The 14,853-nt window shown below is 40.8% G+C and overlaps 1 protein-coding gene across 1 annotated transcript in view; it reads right to left on the bottom strand.

The window, feature by feature from the left end:
* Positions 1-403: 403 nt before the first annotated feature.
* The window catches only part of LOC144722329 (stromal membrane-associated protein 1-like), a 150,054-nt gene continuing 135,604 nt past the window's right edge, over positions 404-14,853 (bottom strand). Inside the window, exons 8-10 of the mRNA XM_078600498.1 lie at positions 8,788-8,917; positions 7,582-7,769; positions 404-4,000 (exon numbers count right to left, since the gene is read on the bottom strand). Of these exons, the coding sequence (XP_078456624.1) occupies positions 3,851-4,000; positions 7,582-7,769; positions 8,788-8,917 (468 nt within the window). The 3' untranslated portion in view covers positions 404-3,850. The remainder of the gene's footprint in view (positions 4,001-7,581; positions 7,770-8,787; positions 8,918-14,853) is intronic.

A 14,853-nucleotide genomic window follows, 5' to 3' on the forward strand; every position in this document is an offset into this window, starting at 1 on the left:
ACATGTACTCACAACAAAGACAATGACCCCCTGAAAAGTCTTAACTGATTTTTGGGGCAAGTGCAGTTCTAGCCACACACACAGTCAAGTACTCACAACAAAGACCCCCTCGTATAGCCTTAACTGACCTTTGGGGCAAGTGGTTAGCAAGCACCTATGAATAGCGGTATGGTATACGAGGTGGTGGGTGGCCAGCACCACGCCTAGCCACCTCCCCAGCGGCGATGTTTACACACCCCACCAGGTACACATGGGGGAGGCCTAGGACCGGTTCAAATAATCGTCACTGGTGTTGACCGCGAGCAGAAATCGAACTCTGGTCGCTGGGCTTGTACCGCAGCACCCTAACCGCTGCGCCACCGCTCTCCACACGTACACAAATATGCACAAAGGCATGCGCAGAGCCGAGAGAACACCACACTTTATTTGACACGTTTTTTTCTGGACAATGTTTCACTGATATAATGCACAAGCAGCTGTGATATGCACACACCAACTCACTATTGCAATGCGGCATACTTTGGGCTGAGTTATACTGATGGAATGGGACATTCTTGCCATGTGCTGAATGATGCTAAGTGCAAATGGCTATGTTTTCCAATCTAACAGAGGGTCTCAATATTGGACCGTTAACCATTGTATTGATAAAACTGAAGATAATACAATTTCTAACATTTAATAATGGTTGCACATCAGCCTTCCTGAGTATGACGATTACTTATATAAGTGAATAACGAATCAAACCAAGAATACCACATGGAATATATATCTGAAGCACATGTCACAAGGTGTACAGCCGAATGGCTGTTAAAGGAAGAATGGTCAATATGAAACAAAACATAAATCACAGTATATTCAACGCAAGAGTGTTTATACATGGTGCGCGTCCATAGGGGTGAACACTCTTCACATTTGTTTCTGAATTAGCACACAGGACGTTGGCAGGGCAGCACCACAACAAGACATCATGTTTGTTGTTACTCGTGATACCTGTTTGGGTTTCAAATGGGAGAATCCCTCTGAGGAACTCACTTCAGCACAAACTTGACTTGAAACGTTGGCGTTGTGGCCAACATTGAACGCAGTTACACTGGAATCTTTGCAGTACGTTAGCCACTCGTACGTATCTCACCCCTATGGTTCGGTACAGCCGAGACAAATCTCATGCAATACTCCCATCTTGATGTTCAAGGAAACAAAGGCTGAATTCTTCACCATTAACAAGGCCAATAAAAAAAAACTACGTAAAACACAGATATTACATAGATACACAATGCAGTGCCCTTCTTTAATGTCAGTGCAAACTCGCAACACAAATGCAAATAAAAGATTTGCAAAAAAATTGTGCTTTCGAAAGCCGAGTAAGTTAATTGAGTTACATGAGTGCAATACGCCAAGAGCAACCTGGGGCCACGCACAGTGTCTACATGGAAACGGGCTAAGGTGGGGAGAAAGATGAGGGATACGAGGTAAGAGGACGGAAGAAAAACAATCTTGGGAAGACGGGATGACATTGGAAAGAGGCGAACAAACCAATCTGTTTAACATTTTAGCATGTAAAAGCAATGTTATGTTATCAAGCAAAAGGTGTAAGTGAAAGGCGAGAAACGCTGACAGAATGTTCTGCCTCACTCTACATCTGCATTGCTTGATATTAACAGGAATTGAAGAGGTGCACCGCACTGCCGCCTACCTCAACTCAACTGACCCCATTCCAGCGGGGGAGTGGAAATCGGCTGGGGTGATTATTATTCATCATCGGCTGACAAGCTGAGCACTTCTATGGCCCAAGACGTCGGCAGCGTAGAAACCAGGTTGCAGTGGCAGCACCAAAAACTTGAGAGATAAAAGTGACGATTTCTGGAATAATTAAATATAGGCGACAGCTCATGTAGGCCTATATGTACAGCACACAGATAATAGGTAGCTCATATAATAGTAACACAACAAAAACAGACGTTATAATGACAAACTGGTTTATTCTATCAATTAAGTGACTGTTTATTGTTCTATTGGCCCTTAACAACGGGAATGCAAATCTATAGACGTAAGCAACCAATGAGCATTGACATTGTACTAACTGCTAGTGTTTTTATCCGTATGCGTTTCTACCCTGTTATAGCTTACACACATCTACACAAACTACTCTGATTTGGCAGTAAAATCAGTAGGTGCTATATATATATGCAATACTCCATGTATGCTGCAATACTCCATGTATGCACCAAAACCAAGACGAAATTAGTAGAATTAAGAGACCACTTCAACTTTACACGATGCAAAAAACAAACATAAAATATACATTAGCTTTGATTCAGAGGATGGTAACATGATGGACCTCGTTAAATGCATTCATTCTGGGAGTGTGTTCGCTGACTGGAAGGCTGACCAGAAGCTTTGGTGATACTCTCCCCTTCTGTGGTTCACTCTCAAATTCTGTTTATACTTTTACCTTTGATCATTGCCACACTTGGGTTTTATTTTCAATGATATGCAACGTATGATACATCGTGTTAACCAGAACCTTGAAATGCATTATGCGTTATTCCACAGTGATCTTGTACGACACCGAAAAAACACCACTGTACAATACATCGTAGTAATAATTTAACCGATTGTGTTTAAGCGGTGTTTTTTGTTCTGCTACGACACACATTCTGCTTCTATTTAAGCAATGGCACAAAGAAGAATTATGGGTAAAAATGTTCAATCGCAGCAATCCAATAGTTCACGAATACAATTCCAAATAACAGCTTTTCGAGTTTACGAGTCGCCCATCAGTTTACGGGATTTGCTTTATGCAAACGTTATCGCAAGAGGTTAATGTCAGCTTGGATTCACGTCACCGGTGGACAAAAAAACACACACAAACCTGGTCTGTAGTGTTTGGGAAGGACGTGCAAGCGAAGAGTTTACCATACAGCAACACAACACTACACCTTCCAGTCTGCCCAGCGGGTGGCTCAGTGTTAAGGTATGTATGGCTAAACGTCATCAGTGATGACAGATGGGAGATAGCACCTTGAGCACACAACCCATAGAGCACCAGTTCTCAAACGAAAACAATTAAGCTTTTTAAACACCAATTGACACCTGAACTTACATTGTACAATACGCAAAAAGCTTGAATTTAGGAGAATGGGAGAAAAAGACTTTGAAAAATTCTGATCGTGAGCTCAGACGTGAATAGCAGCTTATGATGTGCTTATTTTCTCAGTTTATCTTTTCATTGCGTTTCAGTGCAGTGGCAGTAATGTAGCTTATTTTTATTCTCATCATCACTGCCATCACCATTGTTTAATTGCACAAATTAATAAAATCGGATGTATTTATAGATTTTATTGCAAGTGGGATTCCTTTGAAATACATTTTTGCTTTATTTCAAAGGGGTCGTTAGACACTATCTGATGGGGTAATTCTTGCCTACAAGACCCGTAAAAAATTAAGTGTTCTTGCTCATGATATCGTATGCGATCTGACTGACAGCTAACTCCCGACAGAAAATATCATAGGCCTGCATGAATCCAACCATTTAACCTTGTGTAAACTTGCTCGGTAGTGAGGGAAATGACTCAAACTACTAGCTGCTATCACCAACAATGCAACTATACTTCGGGAAACGGTATCACTTTCAGCTGAACACATTTAATACTTTAGTTTCCAGATGTCCCCTCCCCGCGCCCTCCCCCCACTTGCTTTTTGCACTCAAGCTTATTTCGTGTTATGGACCGCAGACGTGGCGCTTATTGCATGAACATTTTGTGCTGCACCGCTCAAAGGTGGGCGGGAGAGATAACAGGTAGAGAAGGCGGCTAAGAGTGAGGGGGGGAAGGGTAATAGGAAGGCGCCGTCACTTCCAGAGCTGGGTGCTCAGCGTGCGGCCAGCTGCGGGAGGCGCGGGGCAGCCTGGGCCTCCACTGGCACCCGGGGGCCAGGCGAGAACGTCCCCAACCATGACACCGGCTGGAACGAGGCCCAGCCCACTCATCTGCTCCGTCATCTGCGGGCGGGAGAGAGGGCAGCAGCGGACGTGGGCATTCCGGCGAGCAAGAGCTCCGTTACGATGTCTGAGCAGCGTTTGTGTCGTGTCTGTCTTTTGAGAATAACTTGAAATGTGAAGCTTGTGAGTTTAAGAGGCATATCTCTCTCTCTCGTGTGTGTGCTGGGAGAACAGGGCAGAAGGGATCCGCCCCCCACCCACCCTATCTCTCCACCCACCCCACACCGCAATTAGCACTTGAATACAAAATGACAAGACAAATAGTTTAAGTAAAAGTTGCCATTTCATGCACATTGTTAAAATTGTGATACAATAGAATAGTTTTTTACATGTCATAAAAATACTAAAACACTCAAAAATATACAAGGCAAACATCCAAATCGGGACACTTCTGAAATGTGTTGAGAGTCGATTGAGAAATTCCTATGAAAATAGTTCAACATTAGATTGTATTCTTTTTCAATCTAAAACATGCATCTACATGTAACTCTCGATTACCCTGTAGGCAGACTGCCGGGTTGTGAATAAATTATGCTTGTAAAAAAGAGAAAAATATATTTACAAGCACCCTGGTTCTATTAGTAGCTGTTCCTCGCTTGTCCAGGGCCAATGACTCAGTGGCCACAAGACAACGAACGCCCGCAAGCAAATGTAATTGTTGAATTTTCCCTTGGTGTAACAATTGACTGTATGTCACGTATTCTCTTTTTCGTTCCAAGTAATAATGATGACCTCATTCTGAATCTTAAACCCCATTCTAAGTAGATAAACAATACATTTTATATAGCCCAATTTACATTGAGTTGATCAGGAGTTGATTGTGACTTACTTGGTGTTGCACAAACTCATTATGGGCTATTGGATGTCAAAGGCAGCAGAGGTCCATATCTGGCAATCTTAAGATTTTCATTAACATACTTATGAAATATTAACATTGGCAAAATTAGACCTCTTCGATAATCTTTAGACCAAAATATGGTCCTTAAAAGGCGTGTCTTTATATCACCATATAAGTGCTTTGTAATCAAACTAAATTCTGAGTATTTTGTATATTGACTAATTTTTACCGGATCTTTATGCATAAAGTATAAAAGGATCTAGCAGTTAAAAATACAAATGTTAAATGTCTAGAATATTATGACTATGTTTGCAATAATTTGCATGCTCGTAATTGAAAAAGTATGAGGCCCATGATAAAACATGCATCTTTTGTAGAGAAAATGGGTCACTTTTGAATGGGTTTCTGAAAAGCATGATCTACTAAATGTCATACTCACGACAATAGTTGTAACAAAAAACTGTCATTTGAAGACAATTGCATGAATGCACCAATCTTCATGAGCTGACCTTGGTGATGTAGAGAATTAACAAAAATTACCACATTCCTCCTGGAGTGTCTTTAATAGGTTATTAACTAACTGGAAATGTTTCAAAGGTGTTAATCAACTATGCAATATATTTTTTTTAATGATGCACTTTGATTTTATGAAGATCATGTATTTTTTTAATTACACCCCCATATGAAACCAAGCCTACTTTATCAATGCCACATTGATGTTTATTATTCATTAATGATGAACTTGTGGATTTTAACGGGTTTTACTATCCAATTTATGTACATAACTGGCCCTTAATATCCCATGCCACTGAATGAATCATAATTGGCTGCGCCACAACGTTTTACAATTTAGGATTCACATTATTGTTTCATTCCAGATTAGAATAAATGCAGATTAATTCAGATTCGTTGCACTCTAAAGTTTTCCTCACATTGAAGGGTTCTTTACACTCCGATGGTCAAAAAACACCGAAATGGAAGGTACATAGCTTTAAGATAAATAGCAGATGGCAATATTATTTAAAGTTTAGAATAACAGCATGCTGTTCATGTAGATTCTCTGAAGAAAAAAACAGATGTAAATAGCCAACAAGAAGGGATATAAGCTAGTTTCCCTGTGAACATAGTGTCCTGCACCAACGCACCAGAACTTACAGGATAAGAAGGTCAACAGCATATCTTGGTGAATCTAAAGTTGTGTCTCTTTATGCAAGTAAAGTAATCCATTAGGACTTTCACTAATGTCTAGAAAAGCACACGGGGTTGCTCATCTGATAAAATTGAACATATATAAACTCGTTTCAATAAACTAAAATGAGCATTTATAAATATATATTCTATGACGGAGTTGAGTAACACCCTTAAACACGTAACAGTTTAATACCATATTAAAGACATTTCGGGTGAAATTTGGTCATTTTCATTCACTCTCTATATCACCAATTAAGTCCCACACACAACATGTTCAAGAAGATAGGCACATTTTTTAAATGTTATCCTCAAAACCATCTGTAATACATTAATTTGGGCAAAGTGACCCATGCTGATAAAATGTACTTTTTGAACTTGGGTCCCATGCATTTAAAATTATAGGCATGTAAAATAAAAGAAATGAACTTTGTAATTTAAAATTTGAGTCAGTATAACAGCCATCATAATTCTGAATAGATTTATAATACGATTAGATAAAAAATAGCGGAACATTTCAAGGCTCTAGTTTAAAGAAATGTAATGGATATTTAAAAACCAGTCGAGAGTTATTTTTTGAAATCCACAATTTGAAGTGTCACAGAGAACTGACAATGTGGTTGTGTTTGAAGAAATAAGTAGGGATCTCTTGCTTTTTATTTCAAGAAATTCTGATCGCTCAGGTGTTCCACTTCTGGATTATTGGTCAAGCTGACATGGAATTTTCCTTTTGTATCAATTTTGTTGTGGCCAATTTGCATCATACGAGTCATTCCAATGAATAATCCCACCAATTGATGCAGGTGACATAACCGCCGGCTGTTAATCAAGAAAAATGTATTCACATTTAACAGTAGCCACTCAAGATTCATCCCTTTATTCTTCCAATGGGATATTGTTAATTCAACCTAAAATAATGCTCATTTGTAACGAAAATGCCGACGTAGTTATTTTTATACAAAGCCAGCATATGGCATTTAACCATGATAACATATCACTTAATTTAACAAAATTAAAATATGAAAAAAAACGTTGAGTTACTCAAAGACATGCAAATTTCCGCAACTTAAATGTGTTAAATATTACAAATGTGAATTGTGAAATGCAGGATGAGTGCATGGGAGGCTCATTTGCCTGCCCCGTCCTATAAAAATGATGAGATGCCTTAAACGTATCACATCCAGAGCTCCTACCCTTGCACGCTGATTTATTTGGCAAGAGGCATTAACTGGGCTACTGAACTGTGGGTGGATCTGACGAGGAATTAACACCAAATGCTTGGCTGGCCACTCTCCGAAGAACAATTTTATTGCAGCACCAATCTTGGGGCCAGATCAGCACTGCCTATCTTGTGTTCTAATCTCGTCTCAAACAATAGATAACACGCAGTGTTCCAAGGGTGCACGGTGATGCTAATACTGATAAGATGTATTCCGTGTACAAACACAATTACAGGGGAAGTTTTATATGATGTTGTTAAGAAGAAAAATAAGTAAAATATGAAGGGATAAGGGAGGTAGTATGGAGTCACGAACAGTAATGTCACTCTACTCACCTGACCAAGGCCCCATTGCATGGGATTTGGGTTCGGATTTCCCACTGCGCTTGTGCAGCCCGGCGGAGGCACTCCTGGTGGCATCCCCACACCTCCACCCCCAACACCGACACCAGAAATTGCTTGGGCAGAGTACACTCCAGCAGGTCCCGGGAATGCCATGCCTGGCTGGCCGTAACCAAAAACACCTGCAAAAAATAAAAATTAAATTGTCACAGATAATAATGCCATGAGCTCCAGCCCATTGTTTTTTTTATGCTGTCCAAATAAGGCGTGTGAGAATAATAATTATTTTACGTACGTGCCCCCATGTTCAAGTGAGTTTTGCATGGTTCTTCATTTCCATTAGCAGCCCCTAAATTGGTTGTGGAAAATCCATGATCCTATGCCAAGAACCAATATCTCCATAGGATAACCACTGTGAAATTTCCCAGAAACATGGTACAATGAATCCTCTCAAATCCTGATATTGTGATATGCCGGAAAGGTTCGTAAAAAAAATCATTAAATATCCACTTTTTACTCATTAATACGAATTATTATATCATGAAGATGAGAGGCCGCAATGTTGTGACTTGCAGAGTGCATGGTAGATGGGTGCAATCAGTAAGTCCGTGACATTGGGCTTGAATTCACTGCGAGATTGATCAAATTTACTTTCAAATGTAGCTAATTTATAAGCCTTCCACAATTGAAAAGGTGATGATGGTAAGTGAGTCAGAATAAACTGTAGGAACATGTGCAATGTTTTTACTGTGAATTGTAAATCGCAGTTTAGTGTTTTGGTAATAGTTATTCCATAGAATTTAAATCTAAGTTTAGGATGAATTAAATGTAGCATGTCAATGGTTAAAAAATAATTGTATATTGGACTATCCGAAGCGTCATGAATCCCTTGCCCTTATTTCGTTTGACTTCGAGACATTTTCATCATTATCAGCCAACATCAATCAACTGTTGGATCAAGACCTCCGCAGGCCACTGCCGCTTCCCACTGCACACCCAACACCAACAGCAGGTATTACCGTACCTCATTTTTTTTCATTCCTCGATAAGTGAAAATCGGAGTTGACCACCGAGTGGAATTTGAACGTATGACCCCCAAACGTGAGTCAAAGCCATTATAATCAACCGACTGATTTTTAGGTGGTAAAAATAATTACTTGTAGAAACCACCCAGTCATGCATGTGCATTCAACCATTCACCCTGAGAGTTGACAGCAGCTGTGGCGGGCGGCGGAGGCTGGGACGCGTACAGCGACAGGATGGAGTCTTTGCTCAGCTGGCGCTTCACTGCATCGTCGGCACTTGATGCTGGGCTAGCGTCTGCTTCTGCCTGCACACGGAAGGGTATTTCGGCGAGCTTCTCATAGAGCCAGTTCTCGCATGGAGTAATGTGCATGAAATTTCAAGGAAAATTATAAAATTGCACTCGTCTGGTGTGGAGTGGATGTTAAGTAATAACTTCAACCTGTGACGCGAGCATTACTCGTTCACTCTCGTAGAGAAAGAACGACTCAGGGACACAGGGAATCACATACGAGCAGGAAGGCAGCCATTCAATCAGCCGCCACCAACAACTGCCAAAGTTCTGCGGGCCTGTATATATAAAGGTGTTTTCAGCTAATTAATGAGACACTTGCGTGGGGATCTCAGTAATAGGCATTGTATACCATGAAAATAAAATCTTTAAATCAATTACAAAAAATATATCTGAAGTCACCAGGATCTCCTTTGTAACAGGTATCATGGATCTCAAAGGGCTCTTATCTGGTTTAATTGAAAAATAATCAGTCAACTCTAATACGAAATACATTACTGTATTTTTGAATTATGTTATGAAAATTGGTATTTTTGGTTTTGCTTTCCTTTGTCAATTCACTCAATAGAGACCCTCCCCCACACCATGTTTGTTGTGGAGGTAGTGTGCCCCTACTTCACCAGGCTGGTCAGTATGGGTTGATGTGATGGGGGTGCAGATGGTCGGGGGTGGGGACGGATGGTAGGGGGTGGGGGCGGATGGTAGGGGGTGCTCCCAGGATAGGTTCAGATTTCATTCGCCACTGACACCAGGTTCACAGTGGAAGTGCGCTAACCACTGTGCCACCACTTTCCCCACTAGCATGATAGTCATTCATGAATACTAGGCTGTGCAGCACTGTACAAGTGGATCTATTATTTCATTTAACATTATAATTTTTGTGTTACAATAAGATCATCACTATAAGCACATTTACCACTACTATGTTTGTCATCTCCTACCCTGTAACCAGTCCCCCCCCCCCCCATCAATCTACAATCATCACCATCAACCATACATAAATATTTAAAAATAAACCCCAGCAAAAAACTACTTAACATGCTATGGAGAAAATCACACGAGCAAACGTATAATTATAAACGCCTGAACTCCTCAACCATGAGCTGTTGCTCATTTTGGGTTATGCATATATAATCATGAATATGGATTTAATGAGCTCTATACATTTGTGTGCATGTGTGTGCTTGCAATCGTTTGGGTGACATGCATCACTGCCTTCTTGGAAAGCTAATCTAAAGAAGCGCTCGGAGAAAATGTGACGATTATCTTTGCACGAAGAACCACACGTGTGTGTGCGTTTTATCCTTTCACGTGCCAGGAGCATAGTAAGTAGCACACGCCAGCTTTGAATTTTGGGAAAATTTCAATGCAGCGTGCTCCCCCCCTCCCCTCCAGGGTTTGCGAAGAAAACGTGCAAAGTAAAGAGGTAAATAAATAAACAAGCACCGTACATTTAATTCAATACGTGTTGGCACTGGGTTACATTACCCTCGTGTCTAGTGAAAACCTTAACAACGTCAACTAAGATCTGTACTGCCAAACATATGTACTGTCGTCGCAGGACGCCCATGAGCCTAACAGTGCATTGGGCCCTTCCTGCTGAAATAGATACAATCTAAATCTAACTCAGCTTGATAGGAAAACCTGATTGATGCCTTCCCCCTGGTCACCTCAATTTACTTACCCAACGCAGCCGAAACTTAGTACAAGATTGCAGGACAAACGGAGATTGCAGTGGGCGACCGCTGAAAGCCTCCACCAGGCAGAATACACTTGAACTCGGTTGCTTATGAGTGTCTCCTTCGTGGACGCATGGCGAGTGGTGGTGATGGGCCACGGTTTGGGGAGAATGTAGCGTCTGTTTCAGGGTCACTATAGATTGCATCACCATACATACGGCAGCATGAACAGGCGTGCGCGTGTTCGTCTTACAAGTTGCACGCATTTGCTCTGGCAGCGGGAGTTAAGCTAACCGCACGGCATAGTGAGTAGGGCCGTATATCTATGTCATGGTCACGTAGAGGAGACTTTCCTGGATTTGCTGCTGCACAGCAACTAAAAACGTGCACACTCCCCTCGCAGAGACAATTAAGTGAAAATGTCAATAAGATGTGTGCGACCACCATTACGTTCTGAACTGACGATCGTTTTTAATTAACAGCAAACACAATGGAAGTGTGTGTGAGCTTGCGTGCATTACAACTGGGAGATTTTCACAATTTATAGCCTGAAATTACAACTCTATTTTTAGAATCTAATACATTTCTGAGCAGGACTATGTGATTGACATAATTGTAGAATTACGGTTTGGGCCTGGCATGGCATTCTGCATGGAGCCTAGGCAAGAGGGCAGGGACTGTGGGGTCAGGCAAGAGGTCAATGACTGTGGGGTCTGGCCATCCAAAGTGGAATTTGCAATGTAAATATAAAGCATCGGCTATTGGATTCAATGGCGTATCTGTTTGATACGGCTGGGCTGGTATTGCCCAGCATTGTAGCAACCCAGTACTGACCAGAACCGACATTGAAGCGTATTACACAGTCATCTCAGGATGACCACCCAGTCAACCGGCACCATCCTGACGACCACTAAGAACACTGGGATCAGGAGACTACCACTGGGGTCATCAAGACTACCAGTGGAACTACTCGGACTTACAACTGAGACCACTGCTACGACCACTCGGCCCACCTGCCAATGACAAGCATGCAGAATTGGCCCGATTCGGCCAATAATGCAGTGATATTCAATCAGGATGACCTAGGCTAAAAAGCGAACAACCAACTATCTAACCGAGTATATGGATGGAACAGCTACAAGTATATCAAGCCTTCGCTCTAGCTGTTCCATGGATCCCTGGCCGAGAATGGGTATTGGTAAGGACTGTGCCCGGGCCAGCCTACAATAGACAGTCGAGGCCCCATGGGCCAACCCCTTCTTGCCTGAATGCCTTGCTGGAATTGGGGTGGAATCGGGCCAAGTCCACACGCTATGAATACGCAATGCATTTCTACTGCGAATATAGCTGCACGATTCAGCCTGAATTTCCATTATGGCTGGCTGGACGTGGCGAAGCTGAGCCAAGCTAAGCTGTACATAGCCGAAGCTTAGCCGAGCTAGATTTGCAAATGTAAGTGATAAAGAATTAAATCAATTTACACACTTTTCATGGCAGAATCCCTGCTAGAATCATATTCAAATTCATGTAGATTTCAAGGTGGGAACCACCCGAAGAAGAATCACAATGTCTCCAGTCATTTTATAAGGTTACTGTCGTATGGCAATAATTCAATGCATCGTATACGGTGTATGATAATCACATATTTTGAAAAATATCATGATGAATTCATTATGGAAGCTCATATATTTTTCCCCAGTAATTGGTTAATTCATTAATTATTTTTTAACTCACGAAAGCACAACAAAGTTAGTGCTTTGCAAAATGTTTTCCAGAGTAATTGATGGAAATGGTGGTTAAATGACCTCATCATATCCACAGTGCAGGTAATTATTTGATTAATTCCAGCATAACTCACAGCTTGTGTGTTGAACGCTCTATAGTTTGTAAAGTTGCAGTAATTTAAATACTCAGGGTAAGCTTTCTTTGAGCGAACTAAAGTAGAAAAACCTTTCAATAATCTTTATTTGTACTGGAAGTACAACAGAGCGCAAAAATTAGAACATAAAATTGTGAAATAAAATTATTGTTATGAGAAACTGATTACGTGATCATCGTCATATTGTGAAAATTAATATCATGCCGTGGAGGACGAGGATTGTATTGTGAAAAAACCTAGTGGAATCCTCGGAATTGGATATGATTCCTTCAGGAATTCCCCAGCCATAGTACACCTTATGCAGCTGAATTCCTGGCACACCCGGGTTAAACAATAAAACCCCATTCAGTAAGTGAAAATTCATCATTCATAAATTAAATACACAGACAGACATGAGAGTGCTTTTGGAATAGGTACGGCAATAAAAAAAATATGCAAGTGCATTATCCTGGATATGGACTGCATTGCCTTCAGTTCAGGCTAGGAAGTATAACTCCATCGAAAGTTTTGAGCTTTCATTAGCAACTCAGCCCTGCGGGATTTGGCATAACAGGTACCAAAGATGAATTCAAATGCCAGAATTGCCCGGGCAGACGAGCAATATCATCAAAGCAATTTGGATGCAAGCAGACATCCATCTTTCTTGCTCAAAGCACCGAGATCTGTGTCAAAGACAGATGGCCAATATCTTTTACAATGACGGAGAAAAGTGTGCGGAGCCCACGTGGGATAGGGTCAGGAGCTCAGCAGGGGATTTTGAAATGGAAAGACTCATCATGCAGTGGAGAACACTGGATCGTGGAAACATCGAACCCGAGTATTGACATGGATTTAAACCTTTTACACGCGATTAATTACGTTTACATTTTAAATAATGGGGATTTGTTTTTTCTGAACATTAAAGTACAATATTCAACAAAAAGCTGTATTTTATAAATAAGCGTTTTCACTGTAAAAAAAACAAGAGAATATTTCAAGAGAATGCATAATATTAAGCAAGGATTAAACACGGAGGGTGCATCTTGAATATTACCTGATGCCGTGCGAACAAGTAAATAAAGGTGAGTTCAAATGTATGGTAATATATAATGTTTGACTCAGTCCCTTCACTATCCAAAGTTTGTTCAGAATCAGAATCCTCACGACCCCTCGGAATAACCCCCCTCAGGGTGAGCACCGAGCACCAGAAAGTTCCCCTCCTCCTTCGTGGTTTTTCTGTCCGCCCCTCTTCCCCAGAAACCACTGGGTGCTTTGTACCTGGCTTGTGTGCTTACCTCAATGAAAAAAAATCGTTAAATAATCCTTAACTTTTGATTTAAAGCTTTCGTGACTGCAGGGATTCATATTATTGGTTCTTTCGGTAAAGTCACGTAGAAGGGAAATAATAAAATAATAAAAATATAAAACAATAAAAATTCTCACGACGTTTCGACTGCAAAACAAGCAATCATCATCAGGTGTGAAATGCACAATTTTTTCCTGCTGTGGATTTCACACCGGATGATGATGGCTTGTTTTGCAGTCGAAACGTCGTTAGAATTTTTATTGTTTCATATTTTATTCTTTTATAATTTTCCTTCTACGTGACTTTATCGAAAGAACCAAGAATATAATCCTTAACTGTTTTTCTTTTTTAATAAAGCAACGCGGGGGGGGGGGGGGGGGCGTTACATCACGTCGTGTCACGTGCTCGAACAACGTGAGCTCAACCGGGTTCTATAATGCAGGTGGTAGTAAGATGGGGAGCAGCAGGCCCGCTGCCCCAAAAAAGCCAGGGTGCCACCCGGAGGGGGTAAAGTAAGAGTCCTCAACGTTTTAAATATTCCACAGCACAAAGTGCATTTTACCACGGAGAAAACCACTCACGTCGGTCTCAATCATTCGCTTTTCATGCCCCAAACAGCAGGTATTCTTTTGCTTCAAAAATGCTCTTGGTTACTCTACCACCGAAATCACAACTTGATGATCAACTGTCAATTCGTTCTAATTTCACTTGCAATTTCGTTTTACATATTTCCTGGTTTGCTTACATATTAGTCATATGATCAACCAACATGTGCTTAATGTTTATGCAGCTACGTTTTAGAATTTGTGCTATCATCAGCCTGGAGGTAATCTGCCCAAGTCAATTGCAATGCAGAGAATTTAACATTCAGCTTTTGATTTTACATTAATTCATGTTTGCAATATTTTTGATTGCTCATGTGATGGTGTTTTGTTTTTAGTTTGCTTTGTTTTTTTGTGATTTAAAAAATTTGACTGTTTAGGTCTCTCGAGTCCTCACCAGTTAAACAAATTAAACTTAAGACTTGAATATAACATTTGCTAAATACATATCATCCATAGACTGATAACGTTTGAAGTTAATGGCAGAACATGATGCACAATAATAT

This window comes from Lampetra planeri, chromosome 14 (assembly GCF_965212315.1).
Source record: "Lampetra planeri chromosome 14, kcLamPlan1.2.h2, whole genome shotgun sequence".
NCBI classification, from domain to species: Eukaryota; Metazoa; Chordata; class Hyperoartia; order Petromyzontiformes; family Petromyzontidae; genus Lampetra; species Lampetra planeri.